The following is a 26,014-nucleotide window of genomic DNA, read 5'->3' as shown; positions in this document are numbered from 1 at the left end:
GTGCCATTGAAATAATAATCTCATCAAATAAGTAAGTTGAGAGACTTACAAATAACTCAACCAAATGAAAATTTGAAAGTGGAAGAGAGTTTTCTTTTGAAACCCCCACTTAGAATTTAGATAAATACATTAAAAAAAAGGAAGAGAAAATTCAAGAAAAAATAAATGAACACAACAAAAACAAAAAGATGAAAATATTGCGGGAAAAAAATGACTTAAAATCAGTTTCCATTCTCCTTAGGAACGGTTAACCCGGGAGCAGTAACGCTGCCACAGGGTTTGACACCAATCACTTTGACATTCAGGCAACCGCTAGTCGGGTTTCCGATGGTGCCATTAATGCTAACAACACCACCATTGACGTTCACCGGCAGTATTTCATCGAGGTTTCGAGCAGCCGAAACAACAACGGCCATGACCAACATTGCCATTATCATCAACACCATAGACTTTTTCAAGTGATTTGCCATTTTGGTTTTCAGTTATTCTATATTGTTATAAATTATTTTGATACAATATAATTCTTAAATATTTACCCCTCAAAACCCCAACTATTTATATATGTAGGTTAAGGAGGCAAATATTTTATAAGATTTATTGGAATTATCAATTAACATCTGATCGAGATAGTAGTGCTCAAGTTGTTAGATAAATTATAAGTACCTCTGGAATGGATAACGACTTTGATTGTAATTTTTTTTTTTATAGAACTTTGATTTGTTCTTAATAATTCTAGTTAAATAATAATACGTGATCGAAATATAAAAGTTATTACTTGTATTATAATTAATTTAAACAAACAAAACCGAAAAATATACTATTATTTTCAAATCGGAGGGAATATTTGCTAAGAGATGTCACTCTCTTGTTATTATTTTGATGCACGATTTGCAGCCCCAAGTTAATTAAAGTTGCCTCAACAATAATATCTGAAAAATCTTTAGCTTGTATATACCATTGTACGTACGTGTAATAATTTAGAAATAAATAAAAAAGATACGTGAATTCCACTTTCATAATGTTTAATTATGTTCAAGAGCCAGCAATTAATTGTCTGGAGCTGGAGGTTATAAGTTCAAATTTAATTGAGCTGTTATTAAATTTCAATAATGTAGATATTGTTCTTTACTCTTGCGTACGATCGTTGATATCAATATTTAACTAGAAACTATAACTACTCCGTATTTGATTAAAAAGTATAAAATATAACTATTTAATCACATTGAGTAACTATTTGATTGAAAAGTATAACTGTTTGGTAAAAAATTGGTCTTATTGTATCGCATTACGCACTTTCTCCATTTGAAAATACTTGCAACGTTTGGACTTTTTACACTATTCACATATTCTACTTTGACCATTTTTGGTGATTTATATGTTAAATGAAACATAGTAATGTGGGATCTTGTTAGATTCGTCTCAATGTGTATTTTCAAAATATCAACCTTTTATAATTTTTGCTTGAAAAGAATTTAAGATAATGACAATCAAATTATGCATTCACATGCATGCATGAAAGTGATTAACGTTGCGAGACGGAGGAAGTATAAGTTATTGTATTTAATCCCTCTATAATTTTAAAATAGTGGGAAATGTTTAATAAGTATCCTTCTACTTTCGATTTTTACGATTGTTGCACAATGATATTTTCAGGTTAATAAATAATAATGATACAATTGTTCATCTTCTTCTATTATTATTCCTCGACAGGCCCGGTGGTGGCCCTGTGCATCCTGGTCAACAGCACAGGGCCACCCAAAAAATAAGGGCCCGTTTTCGAAAAGCCCAACCTACATTAAAAAAAAAAAAATTAAATGAGAATGCTCCTGGGAATCACCGCATCAACAGCCCACCAACTTCCCGAATTAGTTTCCACTTTCCTTCCCCAAGATTCATGAATCACGCTCCATATTCCATAATAACTCCATTCAATATTTCAATCACTCACATTCATCTCCCATAAATTACTTTTGTTTCCTATTCCAAATTCCCAATTCCAAAAATTTTATTTTCAAATTTCAACTGCTTTACATTAGATATTCAGATTATTTAGATATTCAAATTTACCGAAGAACAAAAGATTTTGTTATCAATGGAACCGTTTTTCGCAAATTACAGGCTACTTTCATATCAAATGGCTAGATTTTTACCCCTTAAATACTTCTACTATTCTCAAACAAATCATCAAATTCATTCCAAGAAAAAAAATCAGATTGGGAATTTAGGGAATTAGGGATTTGTTAAAGATGAATAACAAGAGTCAGAGGAAAAGGTATTTTCGATTTTCGAATTTATCAAATCAACGAAATTACAATTGTTGTTTTGAATGTTTTCTTCTTAATTTAGTTAGTTTGTGGTTTAGGTTTTAATTTCTTGTTAATTACAATTTTACAATTTCTTTTCTTCATTCGTGATTATCTCATAATTTTTGTGCTTATCAAGTTCTTAATTTAGTGAATTCGTGCTTATCTCGCAAAAATATTAGATTTTTTAGCTAATTTTATTTCCTGCTAATTTCAATTTTTTTTATGGGACTGTTAATTACAAAATTTATGCTTGTATATTACAAATTGTTTTTTCAATTCTTACCGTGAATTCCTACTATTTGTGTTGTTGTAATTTCCATTTATCATTGATTCATTTTTGTATTAATGACTTACTGCTTTTTCCTTCTATTGTATTGTAAATTTGTAATGCTCATAAAGTAATATTTTAATTATCGCAATTTCTTTTTAATATAAGGGGCCACATTTTTTAGTTTTGGACAAGATTAGAACAGGGCCTCCGAAATGTTTAAGACGGCCCTGTTCCTCGATCATCTCAGTTACGGTTGACAGTTGATTACACAATGAACAAACAACCATGTCATGATTGGACCACTAGCTTCAAACTTTATTTTGACACTCGGTTTTCGATCACCAAAGTTGTCTCTTCCAACAATCACTACAAGAAATTGTTTTATTAACGACGGGATTTCCCGTCGCGAAAGGCCAATAATCGTTGATTAACGACGGGATTTCCTGTCGCGAACCCGTCATAAAAGGGGCTGTCGTTAATAGAAAATCCCGTCATAAATCCGCCGTAAAAGACATTTGCGACGGTTATTCCCGTCATTGTTTGGTTGTTAGCCCCGTCGCAAAAGGCTTTTGCGACGGGATTTTTGACCCGTCATAATTAGGTTGTCGTTAAAGATACAAATTCTTGTAGTGAATCTATAAATTAGGGAAGCCCATGATCTAGCTGGTATGGCTAGGAGAATGGGATAATTGTATTGTTCTTTGTTTGTAATAGCTGTAAAAAAAAACAATCTATAAATTATCTTTAGCTTACACTATGATACCATGTTAAACTCAGAGAAGATTAGGAGAAAACGGCTTAGCCTTTCGTATATTATTATTGATGTATTTATAATACACGGTTACACAACCCTAACACCACATAAACTCCTAAAACATGAACCTATTAACATTAGGTAACTTTACATAAGTCTAGGAATTCTATATACTATATAATTCCTAATACACTACTTCCACTCCCGAAAGTTTTTTACATTTTGACAAATTAGTACAAAGTATGGAAACTATGACCCCAAATTCTCGCTATTGTATACTATCTCCGTTTCAAAATGATCTTTACACTTTCCGTTTTAATTTGTTTCATAATATTCTTTACACTTTGCTTTATTCCATTTTTACACATGAAAATTTACTACCTTATCCTTCTTACCCCACAATATTTACATTCGAAAATGATAAAGGTCGCAACATGCGACATTTAAGCCGTGTCACAATGATGACATGGCATGTTTATGTGTCATGATTTAAACTGGAAACTAAAATATTTAATTTATATATTCTATTTTAAATGTTTCAAAAAAAGCTAGGAAAATCTTAATATTCTAATTTGTTTCCTTATTTATACCGACTACCTTATTTACATATTTTCTTAGTAAAAATATTGCATTGATAGTAAAAATATTATGATGACTCTTAGCCTACGTGTCGCCTATATGTATCAATTAAACCGCGACACGTAAGAATATTGCGACAACTAAATGTTGTCGCAACTTACGACCTTTATCATCATCCATTTACATTTTTCAATCACTTTTTCTTACTTTTATTCTTTTTTTTTCTTATACACAACCACATTTCCCCACATTTTTCTTACTTTGTCCATATTTTTTTGGAAAATTTGTAATTATTAATCCAATCTTTGCCCGATTTTCTTTAATTAAGCCTACCTATGCGATATTTCTAAATAATCCAACCTTTATGACCCAACTACTCTTATTAAGCCTAACAAGTTACTAACCTGCTATAGGCGGTATTCACCCTTACGTGGCATATAACAATTATAATCCCCCCCCCTTATTTTCTTTAATTGCTACTCCGTATTTTAATTTTCGTTCCTCTCTATCTCTTCTGCGATTTTCTGCTTCATCTCTGAACTCCTCTCCATTATTTCTCTTCTACCTCTTCTCCACCATTGTCGACCCCTCATACCTCTCCATTCGAAGTTCATCAAAAATAATCAGCAATTGCTATGGCTTGGGTAAAACAATTGCCTGTTGGATCTGGATCTTCTTCAAATTCAAGGTTTTTTTTCTTTCTAAATTTTCAACAAGACCACAACAACCAACATCCCACAACATAAAAAAAAATTATATTATTGCAACAGCTCGGGTTTTTACGAACTGACCATCAAGGAAAGCCAAAGTTCAAAATTTACCAAAACAGGAACAAAAACGCTAAGGTTCGTAAGTTCACCTTCAATTGTACGATCTTGGAGACGAAATTTGAATGCGCGTGGATGAAGTCACCTATTTTCACAAGAAAATCGCTGATGATGTCATGAACCAGTACAATTGTGGTTGAAGCAGCAGTAATGGAGGAGAGAGGAATTGAAACAAGGTACAGAGAAGAGAAGGGTTAAGGGTTTTTTGAAAAAAAAAATGAAATCCTTGTTTAGGTGGCAAGTGATGATGACGTGTCCAATATTTTAGCAGGGAAACCAACTTTAGGTTGTCAACGTTTTTAACGTTAACTTTTTAGCAGGTAACCGGTCATCCAGGCTTAATAATAGTAGTTGGGTCATAAAGGTTGGGTTATTTAGAAATATCGCATATATAGGCTTAATTAAAGAAAATCGGGCAAAGGTTGGATTAATAATTACAAATTTTCCTTGACTTTGTAGCAGGTAACCGGTCATCCAGGCTTAATAATAGTAGTTGGGTCATAAATGTTGGATTATTTAGAAATATCGCATAGGTAGGCTTAATTAAAGAAAATCGGGTAAAGGTTGGATTAATAATTGTGCGAATAGTAATTGTACATTACGTTACAATATTAAGGAGTATCATGTTGGGTCGTATTAAATTTGTCTCGATATATATTGTCAAAATGAAAATCAACTTTTTGTAATTTCTTCTCTTACAAAATTGGATACATTAATGATTAAACATTGTACGAAAATTCGTGTAAATAGTGAACGTAAAGTACTTAATTTCCGGAACGAAGATAGTACACATTATTTTTGTGGGGCGAAAATAAACAAATAAAAATAAAATTAATTAAAACCGAAATGGTAAAAATCAAAAACGTTAAGAAAGGAATGAAATATACTCCCTCCGTTTCTTTTTGTTCTTTACGTTTGATATTTTTCACGCGTTTTAACGATTAATTAAATTGAATCGAGATTCCTCAATCTTTTTTATTTAAACAAGATAAATTACGTTTATTTATAATGTTTTCACTTTTATCAAAATTTTGATATTGGGAAATGAGAAAAATTTTATGTCCCAATGAAAAAGTGTGAGAGATTAAATGACCCAATGAATTTAAATGGTTAAAATAATAATTGGACACAAATTTGGATAGAATACTAATTTAAGTCATTTATGTGATAATATAAAAAGAAATATAAAGAACATTTTGAAATACCAAAAAGGAAAACGTAAAGAATAAAAAGAGACCGAGGAAGTACGTAGTGATAGTATTAATATCATTTAGAGACTTGTATAAAATTCAACCAAACTGAGAGACCTTTCTTTTTGCCCTTTCCTTCGAGAGGCACAAAAACACATGAGTAGAAGTAGAAGTGTAGAAGTAAATAAATACTTGAAAATAAAACAAGTAAACTTAATAATAAGTATAATTAAATAACGTCGTTGCAAAATGATGGTAACAATCGAACAGTTCAGTTGCCATCATTTGAAGGATCGGAAACGGAAGCAGTTGCGAGGCTGCCACAGATGATGACACCACCAACGACTTTAACATTTACACAACCATTAACGGGTGGTTCGTCATCTCCAGCCGGGGCAGTGGCACTAACAATATCAGTATCCACTGCACCCGACACATTTGCTGGAAGTTGTGCTGGAAGTTTTACTAATTCTGGGTTTGGATCACCCATTACAACAAAGGCCGACATTACAACCATTGCCATTACCATCAACACTACCATAGACTTTTTCAGATGTTGAGCCATTATTATTTAGTTGAACAATATATATATATATATATATATATATTGGTTTTTTCTATTATTATTTGTTAGATCGACTTAATTTGTTGCAATGCTTGGATATTCCAATTAACCTATAGATCGTATTTATAGGCCTTAATTTTTTCAATTTGAATGGGGCAAATATCAATAATTCAAACATTAAATATAATTATTAACATCCGAGAGTGGTGTTCAGGTTGTAAGATAGCCATAAAATATACATTTAATATAATTAGAGATTTGAGTGTTATTTTTCTTTTCTTCTAAGTACGTGAATTCCATTTATTTTGATTGGAGTAGCCTGGAAAATCAAGTTTCATTTTTATTGAATATTATCTTTTCATTAAAAAATATTATTGTACAGATTCTGTATATAGTGAGGATTTTGTGATCTGTGTACCAAGAGATGAGACTTTCTCACCCCATTAAAATTAAATACACGATAACACTATTTGCCCCAGATGCGTCTCTTTCTAGAATATATCAAATTAATAGGATTTCAAGTTATTGGAAAGATTTGCATTTAGGAAAACTGATAATTCTTGTCAAAGGGGTCATCGTAAAATTAATCCATTACTAAAGTGTCATATGATATACTTCTGATCGATGGTGCACGAGTTTGTAGAGGAGCAACTAGAATATTTGTACGGGTATGCTACCAGCTGGCTGGTAGCATCGCCAAACTGTTAAGGAGGCACGTGACCAGTTATTATTAATCCTTAACGGCAGTTATTATTCCCTACCAGCATCTCTTACAAGCCGGTAGGGGGGAGGCACGTGACCAAACCAAGAGGTCAACGGGTCGCTATCAATCGGGTAGGACCCATTTGTCCGTACGCCCGACCCGCGCCTATATATATGGGCTTCATTTATGACAAAAGGTACGCAAACACAATCATTTCCACTAAAAACCAAAATACTTATCACTCATCATATCTGACTTTAGCATCGGAGGGGGATCCTCGAATCACCCTCGAGGCTAGTTCATCTTTGTTATCTGCGCAGGATATCAACAGGATAACAGTAGCACTCAACCAGCAAGACATCTCCAACCGTTCCCAAATCACACCGGAACAATTGGCGCTAGAAGGAGGGGATCTCCCAACCTTGTCAAGTAAATCAGCCACCATGGATACCAACAACAAAAAACCTAGAAAAAACAACAATCTCCCACAATCAGCAGTGATCACACCAACATCAGTAGCACAACCCGCAGTCAAACCTTCTCTCTTACCTGTCTCAACCAGCCAAGTCACACCACTTACAGATCCTCCCCCAAAAACACTCAAGTCACAGATAAGCATTGCCCCCCCGGGTTTTGAAGACCCGAACGACGTGATCATAGACGACGAAACGTCCATGGAAGAAAGGGAACAAGATTCCCCATCACCCCCACAGATTCAGAGCAACCTCTCGGCGTTGTCCCAAAGGTTCACACCACAACAGCTGCTGACGGCGTCGGCCGTCATGAAAGCAATGGCTGAACTGTCCTCAAGGAGGACGGAGGGAAATCAGATCGTGGTTACCGGCAACCGCCCGGGTGTGATGCCGGTTAGAAATCTCTACGAAACCCTAGAGCATGAAGTGGTACTGCCAGCACAACCTGAACCAATACTTGTACAGAGTGAAAATCCGGGTAGAAGAAAAAGGCATAGCTCTCGGCGCAGAGAAAGGTCCACTAGACGCCGGGAGTCGGTGTCAGAGCAAGAAGGGTCGTTTCCTGCTGGTAGGGAATCGACACCGTATCACGAAGAGTACATCGTACAGTCTCCACAACCAGGTTGGAATAGATATGAAGGATATCTACCTCATCAGGAGCCGATGAGGCGAACCATACACCCCAAAGACTCCCCACTCTGCAGGGGTATACTGGAGCAACCTATGGAGAAAGTAAAGATGCCGACGTGCAAATACAACGGAACCACAGACCCCGAAAATCACTCCACCGCTTTCGAACAACACATGATGCTGTATTCTGACTCAGATGCCATGTGGTGCAAAGTGTTCCAAACCACATTATCAGGGGTGGCAGCCGATTGGTATAAGAAGTTGCCGGCCGGATCGATATTCAGTTTTCGGCAGATCCAAGAGGACTTTGTGAGGCGGTTCATTAGCAAGGTTGAACGAAAGAAAACATCTGGAGAGCTGATGTCAATCTCACAAAGGCCGAAGGAGCCGCTGAGAGAATACCTTACTCGTTTTAACAACGAATCCATCACAATACCAGATTTACAGCAAGAAATAGCCGTCTTGGCTCTGTTGAGAGGGATGCAGGAATGCGAGTTCAAAAGGTACCTGGGAAGAAAGTCATTTACCTCGCTGGGGGAGGCCTTGAGAAAAGCAAACGAGTATATCAGAAGTGATGAGCTGATGCTAATATCACCCATGGGGGGAAATCAGGCAGTACAATCGGCCAAGAAGGATCATGTTCCCATACAGCAACACAATTACCGGAAAGATAACGGTAGAAAGGAGGGCCATCAGCAGAGAGGAGGATATCCGAACAGACAACAGCCGGTAGGGGCTTACCAGGTGTACACTCCCCTGAACACCGCCAGGGCCACGATCTACGCAGTAAATAAATCGGCAGCGTGGAGAAAACCGTTACCGATGGATGCCCCAGGTAACAATAAGAACTTTTGTGCTTTTCATAATGATCATGGTCATTACACGGAGCATTGCAAAGAGCTCAAGGATAACATCGAAGAGCTGGTAAGAAGGGGATACCTATCCCAGTACAGGGTTCGACAGGAAGGCCAGGGAGGAAATAACAGGCAGGGCAGTTCACATAGTCATGCCCCATATACACCTACTCAGCCAGGGTATGCACAACCCACTGGTAGGATTGAACAGGCACCACCATCCCGGCAAGAAATCCGGTCATTACCGGAAACAGGCAAAGATGGGGCCGACAGGGGAAAAAGACCCACGGTTTGGGTGATCTCTGGAGGGCCCGTGCATGGAGGTACAGTCAACGGGGCAATAAGAAATCTAGAGGAGCACAGGCATTTGGTGAGTTACCATAGCGCAAGGAAATGGCCGGAACCAATCCCCCTACCGGTCATCACGTTCACCTCGGACGATTGTCGCGGCATTATATATCCCCATGATGACCCGCTGGTATTGGAACTCGAGATAGCAAACTTCCCCGTCAAGAGATGCCTAATTGATGGAGGCAGCTCTGCGAACATCATATTATGGGAAGCTTTCACCCAGCTGAACATAGATCACGGAGAGTTAACAAGGGTGAGCTATCCCGTTATCGGATTCTCTGGAGCCAGCGTCTATCCAGAAGGCAGTATCCGTCTACCGGTTCAAGTAGGTAGAGGATCATCAGCCAGAGACTTAATGGTCGACTTTTTGGTGATAAAAGTACCAGCAGCGTATAACGTAATAATTGGTCGACCATTCATTCATGACGCACAGGCGGTGGTGTCCACATATCATTTGACCATGATATATCTCTCAAATCTGGAAAGAACAGAAAGGGTACATGGCAGTCATGAGACTGCCAGATCGTGTTATCTGACAGCGATAAAGGCACCAGGAAGGATGGTGCCGAAAACCAACCTTGCCCGAGAAGCAAACATGCCAACCAAAAGAAAGAGAGGGGATTTGAGCATGGAAAATTTTGATGAAAGGCCGGTTTGCATCCCAAGGCCAGCGGCAGATGGAGAAACTCGGGAAATTGAATTAGTAGAAGGAGTTCCAGAAAGAACGGTACGAATAGGTGCCGATATGGAGGCAGATCAGCAGGTCAATCTCATCGGCCTGTTACGAGAAAATGCAGATGTCTTTGCCTTCTCTGCAGATGAAATGCCCGGTATCAGCCCTGACATCATAGTGCATCGTCTGAATGTAGACAAGTCAGTCAGGCCGGTAAAGCAAAAGAAGAGAAATTTCTCCAGTGAAAAAAATGCTGCAATAAAAGAAGAAGTGGAAAAGCTGCTGGAAGCAGGGTTCATAGAAGTTTGTGATTACCCCGAATGGTTGGCCAACGTAGTCATGGTAAAAAAGTCAAATGGCAGTTGGCGAATGTGCGTAGATTTTACCAATCTGAATGGGGCGTGCCCCAAGGACTGCTATCCATTGCCACGAATCGATAGGCTGGTAGATTCAACAAGTGGCCACGCTCTTTTGAGTTTCCTGGATGCCTTCTCAGGGTATCACCAAGTCAGCTTGTGTAAAGCCGATAGAAAGAAGGCCGCCTTCATCACAGATTCAGGGGTATACAGCTATAAGGCTATGCCATTTGGGTTGAAGAATGCAGGAGCAACCTACCAGAAGTTGGTGGATAGGGTATTTGCTTCCCAGAAAGGGAGGAACATAGAGGTGTATGTGGATGACTCAATAGTTAAAAGCCGATTGGCCAGTGACCACATCGACGACTTGAGAGAAACTTTCGAAACTCTGAGGAGGTTCAGGATGAAGTTAAACCCCAAGAAATGTGTATTCGGGGTCCGATCAGGAAAGTTCCTGGGTTTCCTAGTAAGCGAAAGGGGAATCGATGCCAACCCAGATAAGGTAGATGCAATTATGAATCTACCAGAACCCGGTTGCATAAAAGACGTGCAAAAGTTAACAGGAAGAATGGCCGCATTGACTCGGTTCATTAGCAAATCAGCAGATAGGGCGTTGCCCTTTTTCAACGTGTTAAAACAAAACAAGAAATTCAAGTGGGGAGAAACAGAAAGAGCAGCCTTTGAGGCAGTAAAACGGCACCTGCAAGTCCTACCCACAATAGCTCGACCAGAGGAAGGGGACACGCTGCAGCTATACATATCTGCTTCTCAACACACAGTAGCAGCAGTTCTGATCATAGAGAAAGATAAAACACAGATACCGGTGTACTTTGTCAGCCACATCCTGCAAGAAGCAGAAACGAGGTACTCCTTGATAGAAAAATTGGGGTTGGCAGTATTGATTGCAGCCAGAAAGTTGAGACCTTACTTTGATGCACACGGGATCCAAGTCCTCACAAACTACCCACTGGAAAAAGCAATGCAAAAAATGGACACATCAGGTAGACTCCTAAAATGGGCGATTGAACTATCAGAGTTTCACATGGAATATCGGCCCAGAATGGCTATAAAGGCCCAAGCACTGTCTGACTTCATAGTCGAAGCATCATACCAGGAGGAGGAAATAAAGGAAGGAATATGGGAAGTAGCAGTAGACGGCTCGGTCACCAAATCAGGGTCAGGAGCGGGGGTAATAGTTACCTCACCGGAAGGAGACCAGTTCGAGTATGCTATTAAGTTCTCTTTCCAGGCATCAAACAACGAGGCAGAATACGAGGCCGCAATCGCTGGCATACAGATCTGCACGGCAGCTGGTGCTCGTAGGCTCAGGCTTACAACCGACTCACAGCTGGTAGCAAACCAGTTCTCAGGAGAATATGAAACGAAGGAAGAATCCATGAAACGATACGCCGAAAAGCTTAAACAGTCAGCGGCACAGTTGGAAAGCTTCGAAATAAAATTAGTACCCCGATCAGAGAACATGTTGGCAGACTCCCTGTCAAAACTGGCCAGCTCAAGTGCTCTGGTAAAATCAGTAATGATGGAGGTCATGCACCGAAGGAGCACTGAAGTATTGGCAAATCAGGTCATGGTAATCACGAGCCAACCTGAATGGTATGACACCTTGTGGGCATACAAGAGAGATGGAACCCTGCCTGCAGAAAAAACGGAAGCAAGAAGGTTGATTAGAAACTCATGCTGGTTCGTAATCATCAGAGGCCAACTCTACAAACGGGGTTTTAGCTTGCCTCTGTTACGATGCATATCAGCATACGAATCGGCACGACTTATAGAAGAAATACATGAAGGAGTGTGTGGAAATCATCAGGGAGGAAAAACCCTTGCACTGAAATGCCAAAGGCAAGGATACTACTGGCCGACAATGCTAACAGACGCACAAAAGTACGTCAAGAAATGTGAAAAATGTCAAGTTTTTTCAGCAGTCATTAATCGTCCTGCAAACGATCTCATGCCAATCCTAAATCCGATACCGTTCGCCCAGTGGGGAATGGACATTCTGGGACCATTCACAACGGCATCCGGTGGAAGAAAATATCTGATAGTGGCAGTCGATTATTTCCCAAATGGATAGAAGCAGAGCCGGTGGCAAAGATAACTGCAAATCAGGTCAAAAAGTTCATATGGAAAGGTATAATCACCAGGTTCGGATTACCAATGGCAATCGTGATGGACCATGGAGTACAGTTTGATTGCTCACCAGTTCAAAGTTTTTTGAGTACGTACAAAGTCAAGTTTGCCTACTCTTCTGTTTGTCATCCCCAAAGCAATGGACAGGCAGAAGCTGCCAACAAACAGATACTGGCAGCAATGAGAAAGAAGCTAGACGACTATAAGGCTGGTTGGGCCGATATTGTTCCAGAGATACTTTGGGGAAATAGAACCACCGTTAAGGAAGCAACGGGAGAGAGCCCATTCCGTCTATGTTTCGGATCAGAAGCAGTGATACCAGCAGAAGTAGGGTTACCTACATTCAGGATCCAGCATTATGAAGAAAACAAGAATGGTAAACTGTTAAAGCAGGAGCTGGATCTTCTACCAGAGATCAGACTCAGAGCAGAAATCAGATCGGCGGCTTACAAGCAGCGCATAAGCAATGCCTACAACAAAAGAGTAAAACACAGACAACTTGAAGTAGGAGACCTGGTGGTCCGCAGAACTGCAGCTACAGGCAAGGCAAAGGTCCAAGGGAAGTTAACCCCAAACTGGGAGGGGCCTTATCAGATATGGGAAGAAATCGTACCAGGAGCTTTTAGGCTGATGGATATGGGTGGAACAGCACTAAAAAATTCATGGAACGCCAGCGTCCTTAGAAAGTTTTATGTGTAGTCACTAACCCAAAAAGGCCGATTGAGCCAGGCCTGTTATGGTCCATGAAATGAAAGAAAGTCGAGGAATTCAAAGCAGAAGAATCAAACCCTTAAAGTAGGTCAGCAAGGCTACTATCAGCTTGCTGACTCGGGGTAATGTATAATCAAAAATCGTGATTCAAACCCTTAAAGTAGGTCAGCAAGGCTACTATCAGCTTGCTGACTCGGGGTGATACGAATCAAACCCTTAAAGTAGGTCAGCAAGGCTACTATCAGCTTGTTGACTCGGGGTAATGTATAATCAAAAAATCGTGATTCAAACCCTTAAAGTAGGTCAGCAAGGCTACTATCAGCTTGCTGACTCGGGGTGATACAAATCAAACCCTTAAAGTAGGTCAGCAAGGCTACTATCAGCTTGCTGACTCGGGGTAATGTATAATCAAAAATCGTGATTCAAACCCTTAAAGTAGGTCAGCAAGGCTACTATCAGCTTGCTGACTCGGGGTGATACGAATCAAACCCATAAAGTAGGTCAGCAAGGCTACTATCAGCTTGCTGACTCGGGGTAATGTATAATCAAAAAATCGTGATTCAAACCCTTAAAGTAGGTCAGCAAGGCTACTATCAGCTTGCTGACTCGGGGTGATACGAATCAAACCCTTAAAGTAAGGTCAGCAAGGCTACTATCAGCTTGCTGACTCGGGGTAATGTATAATCAAAAATCGTGATTCAAACCCTTAAAGTAGGTCAGCAAGGCTACTATCAGCTTGCTGACTCGGGGTGATACGAATCAAACCTTTAAAGTAGGTCAGCAAGGCTACTATCAGCTTGCTGACTCGGGGTAATGTATAATCAAAAATCGTGATTCAAACCCTTAAAGTAGGTCAGCAAGGCTACTATCAGCTTGCTGACTCGGGGTGATACGAATCAAACCCTTAAAGTAGGTCAGCAAGGCTACTATCAGCTTGCTGACTCGGGGTAATGTATAGTCAAACATCATGATTCAAAACCCTTAAAGTAAGTCAGCAAGGCTACTATCAGCTTGCTGACTCGGGGTAAAATACCAGATTCAAACAGCACAATTGCATAAATAAGGGCAAGCATAAAATAGAAAAATAAAACAAACAACACAATATCATAAGCATAAGAGCAACACCATCTGAATAAAGCAAATTCGACAGCCAACACCAAAACTGACATTTGTTAGCTGATAAAAAATGGCACAAGGTAAAGTTTACAAAAACAAAACATAAAATATCCCAGGGCAAAAAGTGCCACAAACAGCTGATACCAAAAGTGCGTCTAAAAAAAATAAACTAATCTTTAAAAGCAGCAACGCCAGATGAACCACAGGATGATACCGGTGATGACTGCCCGCACTTTCAAACTTGTTGATGATCCGTCTGGTTGGTACTGGAAGACAGCAGGGCAGGATCCAGGTAGTCTTCTTCCTTCAGCTCAATGGGAGGGAGAGTCAAGGGATCAGCATTCTGAATGATCTCCTCCGGAATGATCTGTGACTCCCAACCGGTTGGTACCTTGTGCTTTTCCTCCACCAGGAAGGCATACTCAATATCCTCACAGTCCTCCTTGGTAAGGCCAATACCATGAACGCCACAACGGTGGGCAGCAAACCAGCCACCGTTATGACTATCCGTGATACGCTTACTATAGGTCTGGGACCGAGAAAATCGCAAGGCACCATCCCGAGCACCGGTCTTGTAAGCAGCTTTGGCCTTCTCATCCGCCTCCAGCAACTTCTCAGACAGCTCTTTGTTCTTGGCCTCCTCTGCCTCCAGCTTGTTCGCAACATTCTCCAACTCTTCGTTGCGTTGCTTCACCCTTTTCAGCTCAGAAGTTTTTTGGTCCAGATCTTGCTTGGCGTCACTCACCTGCTTCTCCAGATCAGCCTGCCTTTTCTGAAGGTCTTCATTCTGCTCCTGGTAGCAGAGGTACAGCTTCACAAGCTCCACAGCAGAGTTGCAGGCCTACAAAAGACAATTCGTCAAAAACAACACCGATTGCATATATATACAAAAAGCATACCATAAAAACAACACCGATTGCATACCTTGAGCATATCATTCATATGTTGGGCAGCCGGCGCGTCAATCTCAGCAGCAGGATTGTCGCGAGGAGTAGCCAGATCCTTCAAAGCCCTCCAACCCATACAACCACCCCCTTTGCAGTCGTCGGTGAGTATCGACTCACCACGAAGAAGATCGATTTTAGGGTTCCAGGGTTCATCAGGCTCACCAGGAGGAACCTCAAAGTACTTCATCTTCCTGGGGGATAGGCAAATCGGAGTCTTCTCAATCCACTCCCCAGGACGGACAAAGACACCCATGTTCAGACCAGAGCTGGTACCAGCACTCTGGCTAGGGCGAACATACCCAGAAGAAGTATGAAGAGTAGGAGGCATGAGAGGAGGAGTCTTCTGGCCCATACCAGCAACATCAGTATCATTTACCTCTTGCTCTTGGTTCTGACGGGTTGGAGTCATAAGATCCACAACCATCAAGTCTGGTTGGGCTATCGGCTCAACATCCGCAACAGCATCACCCCCTTGGCCTGCGATGTTCACATCGGCAGCTGATTCAAAACCTTTCTCAGGAGACTTCTGCTGAGACTTATCAGGGGCAGGCTGCGTAGTACCGTCCACTCGAGACCGATTCACCCGAGCGAAGGGTTGGTTACGATCACGAGGACGCCTGCCAGTAAGGGCAGCACCACGACCGCAATCCAAACTTTTAAAACCTCCAGCCATGTCAGGAGCAGTATGGACGGTCTTGAAGACAGGTCTTGGAGCAGGGTTGTCAGGAGCAGTATGAGTCGTTTTGAAAACAACTCCAGTAGGTGCACGGATGGAAAGTGGTTTGGGAGCTGGTATGGAGCTTAATCTTTTTGTCTTCTTAGCAGGAGACTCACTCACAACCTCCTCCCGAGTTGAACCACGCTTTTTGTTGGCTTGGGTTGCGTAGGTCGACAGAGTGGAAAACACGCCTTTCGGATTGGGAGGGTTGTTGGTAGTAGGGCGACCGTCTTTACCCAAGCCAAGAATAGCAAAGTTGAGAGTATGCAGGCCTGGTAAGAAAAAACAAGCAAAAAATATTTAAAAACAGACAAACAACATTACATACAAAACAAGAAAAGCATACTTTAAACAATATAAGAGGGGGATATAGCTATCAGCCCCACGACCATACCAAGAGTATGGGTGTGGCACAAGCCAACTGCAGACAGCGGCCCATTTCCCAAAATATACTTAGCAGGAGGCAACCAGTACTTAGGAACGGTCACAGACTTCTGCAAACCGGTGTCAACATGCAAACATGACACAAACTGATGGGCCCTTTTCTCCCTGAAACCCAACTCCCGAATGGGGTAATGGTTCATATGAGGGCGGGGGAGATGAAAGCGAGTCCGAATGGGGAAATCAGAAGGCACTCTCAACCAGTAGAACTTCTTTTCCCAATCTTTACAGCTAGACAGCTTGGGGTTGACTGTCATTTTGCTTGCCTTGGTGTAAAAAGACCACCATCCAGACTTCTTCTTGTACTTTTTCAACCAAATCAGCCGCCTAAATAGGTTAATGGTTTGGGGCCATTGTTTAAAAGATAGCAGCCAGGTAAAAGCCACAACATTCCTCACTACCTGAGGCGTTACCTGCGCCAAACATACATTCCAAGCCCGGAATACCTTCTCTATAAAAGGATGAAGAGGAAATCGGAGGCCGAAATCTAGATGATGGGCATACACGCCAATATGATCGGGAGGACAATCCAAAATCACACTCCCCTCAGCAGGAATCACGAGACGGTACCCTTTGGGCAGTTTCAAATACTCTTTGGCCCAGCGCGGATGGTCGTCTTTGATAGCCCTATCACGAAAAGATTTGATTATCTTAGCTTTGTAAACGGCACTACCAGCAGGAGGAGGACTCTCAACCCTGTAGCTCATCTCTTCCGTATCGGAATCTGGTTCCACATCCAGATCCCCTTCTCTCAATACCTGCTCACACAGAGAGGTCACGTCTTCACCATCATCCCACAACCGGCCAATATCATCATCAGACTCCAAAATTGAATCCCCTGCATCCTCATCATCTCCCCCACCGCTACCGGCGGAGTTATTGGACCCCGCAACATCGTTAGCACGACTGCTAACCTCCCCTTCATCCATCTGACGGCTCCCACCAGCCACGTCCTCTAGATGGGCACCCCTGACGGCATCCTGGTTGAAAGACACAACAACATTGCCAAAATTAGTGCCATAGTCACCATATCCTTTACCGGCAGGGTCCATAAATTGCGTCCATGATCGAAGTTCGTACTCAAGGGCAATAGAGGGAGCATCCACTGCCGGGATTGTTTCGCAATTATCTACTAAATTCAAATCATGACGAATGTCGGCTCGTACCTGTTTGCGCATGTGAGCCTGTAATTCCTTTGCAGCATCCTCGTAAGACGGCTCAAAATAGTCAGAGGCAGACGGCTTATCATCATCCTCAAAATTGACATCCTCAGAGGTAGACGCAGGGTCAGCATCGTCATACCCAGCCCCACTCAACACATTATCACTATCTCGCTCACTCGACATTACACCCAAATATAAACCTATACGAAGGAAGAAACAAAAACAAAAAAGACTATACCTTCTCGCACAACGGAAATTTAGCAGCCCAGAACCGAGGTACAACACTTCCGCAAGCACCGCAGTCAGCAACAGAAACAGCGCCGAAAAAATAACTCGCAGGAACAAAGGAGAAGATTTGAGAAAGAGAGAGAAAAGTTTGAAGAAAAGAGCGAAAGTGTTTTGACGTTTTAAGAAAAGAAAGTTAAATAGTCAAAAATCGAGGAAAACGGGCGATTTGACAGTTAAAGGCAGTTGAAAGGACAGAGCAAATCTCAGCCATTGAAATAAAATGATAAAGCGACACGCGTCGCATAGCACGCAGATGCATCACACGTGGAATAAATTTAAGCGGTACAAATTCAAAATACTTCCTAAAAAATTCCAAAATCTCAAGGGGGCTAGTCAGCATCCAAAATCTCAAGGGGGCTAGTCAGCATCCAAAACCTCAAGGGGGCTAGTCAGCATCCAAAATCTCAAGGGGGCTAGTCAGCATCCAAAATCTCAAAGGGACTAGTCAGCGTCCAAGCATCCCCAAAGGAGCATATCGGTAAGAGGGAGCAGGACACCCTATCTGCTTAGTTTCAGCAAAATTACAGGTGGTATTCACTACGAGAAAGCTAATCAGCACTTAACACATAAACACACCAGCATTTCGCGGAAAGCGCGCAGTCTGAGGGGGCTAGTTGTAGGGAGAGCACTATTTTCAGAGCAAGCACATCAGTCAAGACAGATATGCTCACTCTGAGGGGGCTAGTTGTACGGGTATGCTACCAGCTGGCTGGTAGCATCGCCAAACTGTTAAGGAGGCACGTGACCAGTTATTATTAATCCTTAACGGCAGTTATTATTCCCTACCAGCATCTCTTACAAGCCGGTAGGGGGGAGGCACGTGACCAAACCAAGAGGTCAACGGGTCGCTATCAATCGGGTAGGACCCATTTGTCCGTACGCCCGACCCGCGCCTATATATATGGGCTTCATTTATGACAAAAGGTACGCAAACACAATCATTTCCACTAAAAACCAAAATACTTATCACTCATCATATCTGACTTTAGCATCGGAGGGGGGATCCTCGAATCACCCTCGAGGCTAGTTCATCTTTGTTATCTGCGCAGGATATCAACAGGATAACAGTAGCACTCAACCAGCAAGACATCTCCAACCGTTCCCAAATCACACCGGAACAATATTAATTTTTTTTTTGCTGGTGATAGAAACACAGAATAATACTTAGTACTTCATCTGTTCCTAAATGTTCTTCCTATTTCAATTTGGCACATTTTTCGATGCATATTTTAATGTCTCTAATTACGTATTACCAAAAATTATAAAATTTTCATATTGTTAAAGTATTTATTGAGACGTATTGTTAAAGTATTCATTGAAATAAATCAAACAAGACTCCACATGACTATATTTTTTCTTATATATTGGTCGTACGTAATTTAAAAGATTATTTTCCATTGTAAATAGAGTCAAGATTCCAAATGAGAAGAACATTAAGGAACGGAGGGAGTATTTATTAAAGTTAATTGGCAAGAATTCTCTCAGGACATACGTAAGAATTGACAACCGGCCGATAGAAAGTGAATTCACTAATTCTTACTTACATGGGGTGTACGATAAATATTGTAGACCGAAGTTAAACTTAACTAAAATGCTTAAAAGTTACCCTTAGTTAAAGTTAACTAAACTATTATACACATATAGTAACCATTAAACTTACATAGTACCTCTTTAAACCATATAGTTACTGTATTATTCATATAATTACTATTTGAAATCGTGAAGTCATTGATCGAATTCGCGAAGTGAAAACGATATTTCGGTAAAACACAAACATCAATTTCTCCAAAACAACAAATATTTTCAATTTTAAATAAAAATAGACTTAATATTCTTTAAAAAACAACAAACCGAGATATGATCTCTAAAAATTCTTGCGAAGATTTGTAGACGAGCGCAAATTCTTCGATTCGTTTTTGGCAACGACGAACCTCCTTCTTAATCTACTACTTCCTCCAAATTTTCCTCATTTAATAGATTCAATTATAAGAAGTATAAGATAATTACAAAGAAAATCGAACAAAACCTAGAAATTTGGGCTAAATTTTGAAAAGCATAGAGAGAAAATGAAGAGAGAGAAATGAAAGAGAAATGAACAGAATGTAGATCTGAAATTTTGAAAAATAAAAAAGTTTAAAACGTATATAAAGTGGGCTAAACACTAATCGCATTGAAACTCTACAAAACACATAGTAACTCTTTAAAACACATAGTTACTGTAATACGGATATAGTTACTATTTAAAATCACAAAATAATTGTCACGTGACAGTTACACATGTTGCCCATACAAATTAATTACTTCGTTGTCAGTTAGCGTGGACCAGGTTTATATTAGTTTAGCATTAGTTATATTATGATGTGTATTTCCGAATATAAAATAACAATACTCTATTATCTCTTTTTATTCTTTGTATTTGGAATAAAATCAAATACGGAGTACTTTGTAAGAAAGAACAAGGTAAAAAGAGACAAACGGAGTTCCCTCAAAAAAAAAAAAAAAAAACAGAGACAAACGGAGTAATGTTTAAAAATGCGGTACGTGTGTGTTGGAGGCCGATTAAAATCAAATCGAAAGCTCGCATTCGAAGGTCTAGAACAGAGAAAGTTGGAAAATTTTACAATAAATAAAATCCAGAAGCTTATCTCGTAAAAATCTCAAAGTCTTAGTAGTATAAAATTTCCATGGAATTAATGGAAACCCTAAACATCATTGTAGTCTGTCGTACGTGCTTACATGTTGTTGGTAATATAATTAAATTAGTAATTAGACAGCTAAGATTTTAGTAACTGGAACAACACTAATGAATAATGGATGTAGTAGTATTCATTTTTTGTCGTGCTTATATTTCATTGTCATTATTAGATCGAGTTATATATTGTCTAACTTAATCTTCTTGTTCTTCATAATTAACTTACCCTTTTCCTTTGCTTAATTTCCAAATTAAATATCCAAAAAAATGTTGATTTGGATACTTGTGTTAAGCTATTCGATCCTTTGGAACAATGTTGTTATTTGTGATCCTCCAGAAGACCCCATCAAATGCTCTTCTGGAAACTCTCCATGCACCATCACAAATGCCTACGGCTCGTTTCCGGACCGAAGCCTTTGTCGTGCTGCTAACGCTGTATACCCAGAAAATGAATATGAACTCATTTCTTATGTCAAAGATGCAACCAAAAACCAGAGGAAAATTAAGGTAGTAAGCTTCTTTCTCACCAATTTTTCATTTTAAATTAAGGTAAAATCATTCGTATTTGATTAAAAGATACAGTTTGATCGGCACGTAATTTTAGCAAGGTAAATTGAATTTATTATATAAGATAAAAATGGGGAATCTATACTATTTGTTAAAAGGCGTCTATAAAAAAGTATACGTGACACGTGACGCTCTGTTTATGGTCGTCCGTTCCATGTAATTTTGCATACACATGAAAAAAAAAAAATCAAACATGGTTTGGCGTAAGGTTTGAGTTCATGACCTTGAGTTTAAACAATAAAGCTTTTACCACTAAGCTATTTCATGTTTCATGTTATCATTGCAAATACAATAATATATAAGTAAATGTGATTGTGAATGTTACTAATGTATTCACCCGGGGCATCGTCCGGGCCTAAATACTAGTTAAGTTATTATTTGTTGTAAGAAATTGATAGTGGGTGAATTATTTATTATAATAAAGAAAGGATACGAGTAAGTGTGAGAACCGTAAAACAGAGAGAAAAGATTAATATAATTGGAAATGGAAATCATGACATGCATAAAATAAGAGGTGTATCTTTCAATTAAATACGGCCAAATATATATTTTTTAATAAAATACGACTGATTATAAAAAGTTAAAATATAAATTGGGATCGGGGGTATAACAATATCTATATGACAGTGTTTTAACAATAAATAAATACAAAAAAAAAGGGTAAAATGGAGTACATGATCGAATATACATAAATAGGTGATGATAAAGGTCGAAAGTTGAGACACAATTTAGTTAATGTACTTGTATACGGAGTACGGGAGTAGTAGTTGTTATAATTGGATTAAGTTTTGTAATGCAGGTAGCAACGAAACATAGTCACAGCTTCACAAAATTGGTATGCCCTGATGGAGAAGATGGATTAATAATAAGCACAAAGAATTTGAACAAGATAATAAATGTCAACATAGCAGAACAAACAATGACCGTGGAAAGTGGGATGACTCTACAACAGCTGATCGACGAGGCTGCCAAAGTGAACCTAGCATTAACCAATTCTCCGTATTGGTCCGGTGTAACAGTTGGTGGAATGTTAGGAACTGGTGCTCATGGAAGCTCACTTTGGGGCCGTGGGAGTGCAGTTCATGACTATGTTGTCAGCCTAAACATTGTTAGTCCTGGTCATCCCGAGGATGATTATGTCAAGGTTCGTACACTTAACGTTGGAGATGAGGATCTCAATGCAGCAAAGATCTCACTTGGTGTTCTTGGAGTCATTTCCCAGGTAATATGTAACAAACTTATACACCCGGCCTATATATCTTGTCCGGGCTTGGATATCCATATTGAATACAAGTAACATGTTCAAGTGCAGTGTACGTATCACGTATGACACTACTTTTTTGTGAAAAAAATGCATCATTTTAGTCCAAAATCAAATGTCCATACCAAATCATGTCCGAGTACAGTGTCGAGGATCTGACACGGTTATTTTAGGTAAAATAAAGAGGCCGGGTAACAGAGTTAACACCAACAAAAAAATCTTAAATTAGTAGTGATTATATTATACTACATCCGTTTCAAAATTAAATGATCTTTACGTTTTCCGTTTTAACCCGTTTTATAATGTTATTTCATTGTGCTGTATACTATTTTTGGATATAAAAATGTATCATCTTCATTACCCCTTAACCCCGCAAAATTTAGATTTTTCCACTCATTTTCTCTTACTTTATTCGTATACTTTTCTCATCCATTAATTTATCATATTTTATTAAGTCATTTATAAAGTCATTTTTATTGTGCAAATAGTAATTGTAAATATCATTATGAAACGGTTGTAGTACTACATACATTTTTACGTGCCTGAACGTACATGAAATTTGAAGTATAAATTTGTTTATTGAAGGTGACATTTAAATTAGAACCACTGTTCAAGCGAAGCATCACATATATTACAAAGGATGACGATGACCTTGAAGTTGAAGCGTTGACATTTGGTCTTCAACATGAGTTTGCAGATATAACTTGGTTGCCAAGCCGCTTCCAAGCAATATATCGAATTGATGACCGGGTGCCCACTTCAACCGCTGGTGATGGTATCTATGATTATTTCCATTTCTACCCTGTGCCACAACAGGCTATAGAATCTGTCCGAAAAATAGGTAAACGTACTGTTATACTTCCTCCGTTTCAAAAAGATCTTTACACTTACTATTTGCACGGACTCCGGTGTAATGTTTGACCGTTAATATATCCAATTTTGTATGGAAAAAGTTTATAAAAATTTAATATTCTCAAAATGAATAACGAGACCAATCTAACAAGATCTTACATGTAACATTTTGATGTATATAATAGTGGGAATTTACGGTCAAAGTTTTCATACTTTGAACACATTTTCCAAAGCGTAAAGAACTTTCTGAAACGGAGGTAGTATTACATAGTGATAAAAATAATTTAGAATTAGTATTCTAAATTTGACAATATTTTAGAGATTTGAAAGTCGTACCATAAAAGTTATCCATTTGTAAGCTGAAATATATGTAAAGACCGTAAATTGCAACACTAAAAAACACGTCTACAATACATGTGTCTATGACTTAACGGATATATGAACAGCAGAACAGGGCTTGATTCATGTGATTTTGCATCGTTTTTTCGTAAGGGTTTTTTGTTTGTTTGTCATTAATTTTGTTAGGTTTTTGGTTAGTTTCTTACTCATTGTTGATTTTACACTATTCAGACGAGTTCCTAGAATCCAATGGTTGTGACAAGTTATATTGCATGAGTACAATGTCAATCGCGACAGGATACAGAGAAATGGCATTTGGACTCAAAAATGACGGTAATGCACCTATACCATCATTTGTTTCTTATTATTGCGAAAAAAATTGTGTAAAAGTCGTCCCCGGCCATGACATATTTTAATTTTAACCCCGTAAGTTACGTACATCATATATTTATCGTTCCATTTTCACTTTCATATTTGTTAATAATCATTACGTACGTACATGTAGGCCTCACATTCACTGGTTACCCTGTTATTGGATATCAAAATAAAATGCAATGTTCGGGAACATGCCTTCATAAGCATGATTTTGTGGAGAATCTTTATTGTGGATGGGATCCAAGAATAAAGGGTTTATTCTTCAACAATAACGCAATTAGTTTGCCTCTAAACAAGGTGAGCAGCTTCATTCAAGACATCAAAAGGCTAGTTAGTATGGAGCCTACATCTTTATGTGGTGTAGAGCCCTACTTTGGGATCTTAATGAGGTACGTCAAAGCCTCAAGTGCTTATCTAGGAAAGGATGAGGATGTAATCGAGTTTGACATAATGAATTACAGAACAAGAGAGGCCTCGACTCCTCGACTGTTTCCTGATATATATGACGAGATTGAGCAATTGTTTATCTCCAAGTATGGCGGGATGCCGCATTGGGGGAAGAACCGCAATGTGGCGTTTGAAGGTGTGATTAGAAAGTATAAGGATGGAGGAAAGTTTGTTAGGGTTAAGGAAGAGTATGATCCTTTAGGGTTGTTTTCAAGTGAGTGGACTGACTTTATCTTAGGGTTGAAACAAGGATCATCATCATCGTCTAGCTTAGGATGTGCCCTAGAAGGGTTGTGTATATGTTCAACAAACGACGATTGTGGTTCTGGATATAGTTGTGAGAATGGTCGAGTCTATACAGAAGCTAAAGTTTGTAGGAAACTTGGTACAAATAATACTTGTGTGGCTAATTCAATCGATGACGTTAAATTAATTGCCTACAAGGGTTGATCGAGGTTTTTTCCATGCAAAAGCCACTAGAATTAACGTATCGTAAATAGACTCTCGGTCTTAACCACTAGACCCATCGATACTACAAGGGCCAGTTCATCAACGAGCGTTACGTTGCTTTAGTTTATAACATTCTCGATCTCTATCTCTATCTTGATCTTACATCGGAATATCATTGTATGTAGATGTCTTTCATGACTATCGATCAACTCCTCTTTCAATATCTTTCTTTTTAGTACTTGATGTGTTAAATACGGAGTTTTTGTTGTTGTTGTTGTTGTTGTTGTTGCTGTTGCTGCTGCTGCTGCTGCTGGCTGTTTCCACGTTTTTTACGGGCCCTACAATATGTACATACACTAAAAAAAATCTCATTGATGACAAACTATTTATGACGGGCGGCTTAAATTTCGTATTTTATGTGAAAAATTCAACAACAGGGTATTTAGACCCGTCATAAACTAATCCAAAAATCGAATAAATCAAAGGGTGATGATAAAGGTCGCAAGTTGCGACAACATTTAGTTGTCACAATCTTACGTGTCGCAGTTTAATTGGTACATATAGGCGCCACGTAGGCTATGTGTCATCAGAATATTTTTACTATCAATTCAATATTTTTACTATGAAAATATGTAAATAAGGTAGACGATATAAATAAGGAAACAAATTAGAATATTAAGATTTTTCTACCTTTTTTGAAACATGTATAATATATTATATAAGTTAAATATTTTAGTTTCCAATTTAAATCATGACACATAAGCATGCCATGTCATCATTGTGACACGGCTTAAAGGTCGCATGTTGCGACCTTTATCATTTTCGTAAATCAAATCAATGACATGATAATTGCGACGGGGTAATGAATTATGACGGCCCTCTTTTTTTTGACGGGCTTGCGACGGATAATCCTGTCGTAATTGTTCTTTTACGACGGGATGGAAATCTTATCATTGATAATCCTTTT

The 26,014-nt window shown here is 39.1% G+C and overlaps 3 protein-coding genes across 3 annotated transcripts; 2 read left to right on the top strand and 1 right to left on the bottom strand.

Annotated features, from left to right (window-relative positions):
- The first annotated feature begins 7,869 nt into the window (after positions 1-7,869).
- Positions 7,870-12,624, top strand: LOC130463667 (uncharacterized). The gene has a single exon (XM_056832869.1). The coding sequence runs from the start codon at positions 7,870-7,872 to the stop codon at positions 12,622-12,624; it is 4,755 nt and encodes a 1,584-aa protein (XP_056688847.1).
- A 1,581-nt stretch (positions 12,625-14,205) lies between these two features.
- Positions 14,206-18,300, bottom strand: LOC110790126 (uncharacterized). The gene is made up of 4 exons (XM_021994887.2): positions 17,780-18,300; positions 16,567-17,593; positions 15,432-16,444; positions 14,206-15,348 (listed from the first exon to the last, which is right to left on the bottom strand). The coding sequence occupies exons 1-4, from the start codon at positions 17,957-17,959 to the stop codon at positions 14,743-14,745; spliced, it is 2,826 nt and encodes a 941-aa protein (XP_021850579.2). The 5' UTR covers positions 17,960-18,300; the 3' UTR covers positions 14,206-14,742.
- Positions 18,301-20,901: 2,601 nt separating this feature from the next.
- LOC110784305 (L-gulonolactone oxidase 2-like) lies at positions 20,902-25,439 on the top strand. The gene is made up of 5 exons (XM_021988747.2): positions 20,902-21,263; positions 22,123-22,545; positions 23,170-23,425; positions 24,007-24,108; positions 24,281-25,439. The coding sequence occupies exons 1-5, from the start codon at positions 21,024-21,026 to the stop codon at positions 25,045-25,047; spliced, it is 1,788 nt and encodes a 595-aa protein (XP_021844439.2). The 5' UTR covers positions 20,902-21,023; the 3' UTR covers positions 25,048-25,439.
- Positions 25,440-26,014: the final 575 nt, after the last annotated feature.

Source organism: Spinacia oleracea, chromosome 6 (genome assembly GCF_020520425.1).
Source record: "Spinacia oleracea cultivar Varoflay chromosome 6, BTI_SOV_V1, whole genome shotgun sequence".
Taxonomy (NCBI): Eukaryota; Viridiplantae; Streptophyta; class Magnoliopsida; order Caryophyllales; family Amaranthaceae; genus Spinacia; species Spinacia oleracea.
This window is presented reverse-complemented; position numbering and strand designations above follow the sequence as displayed.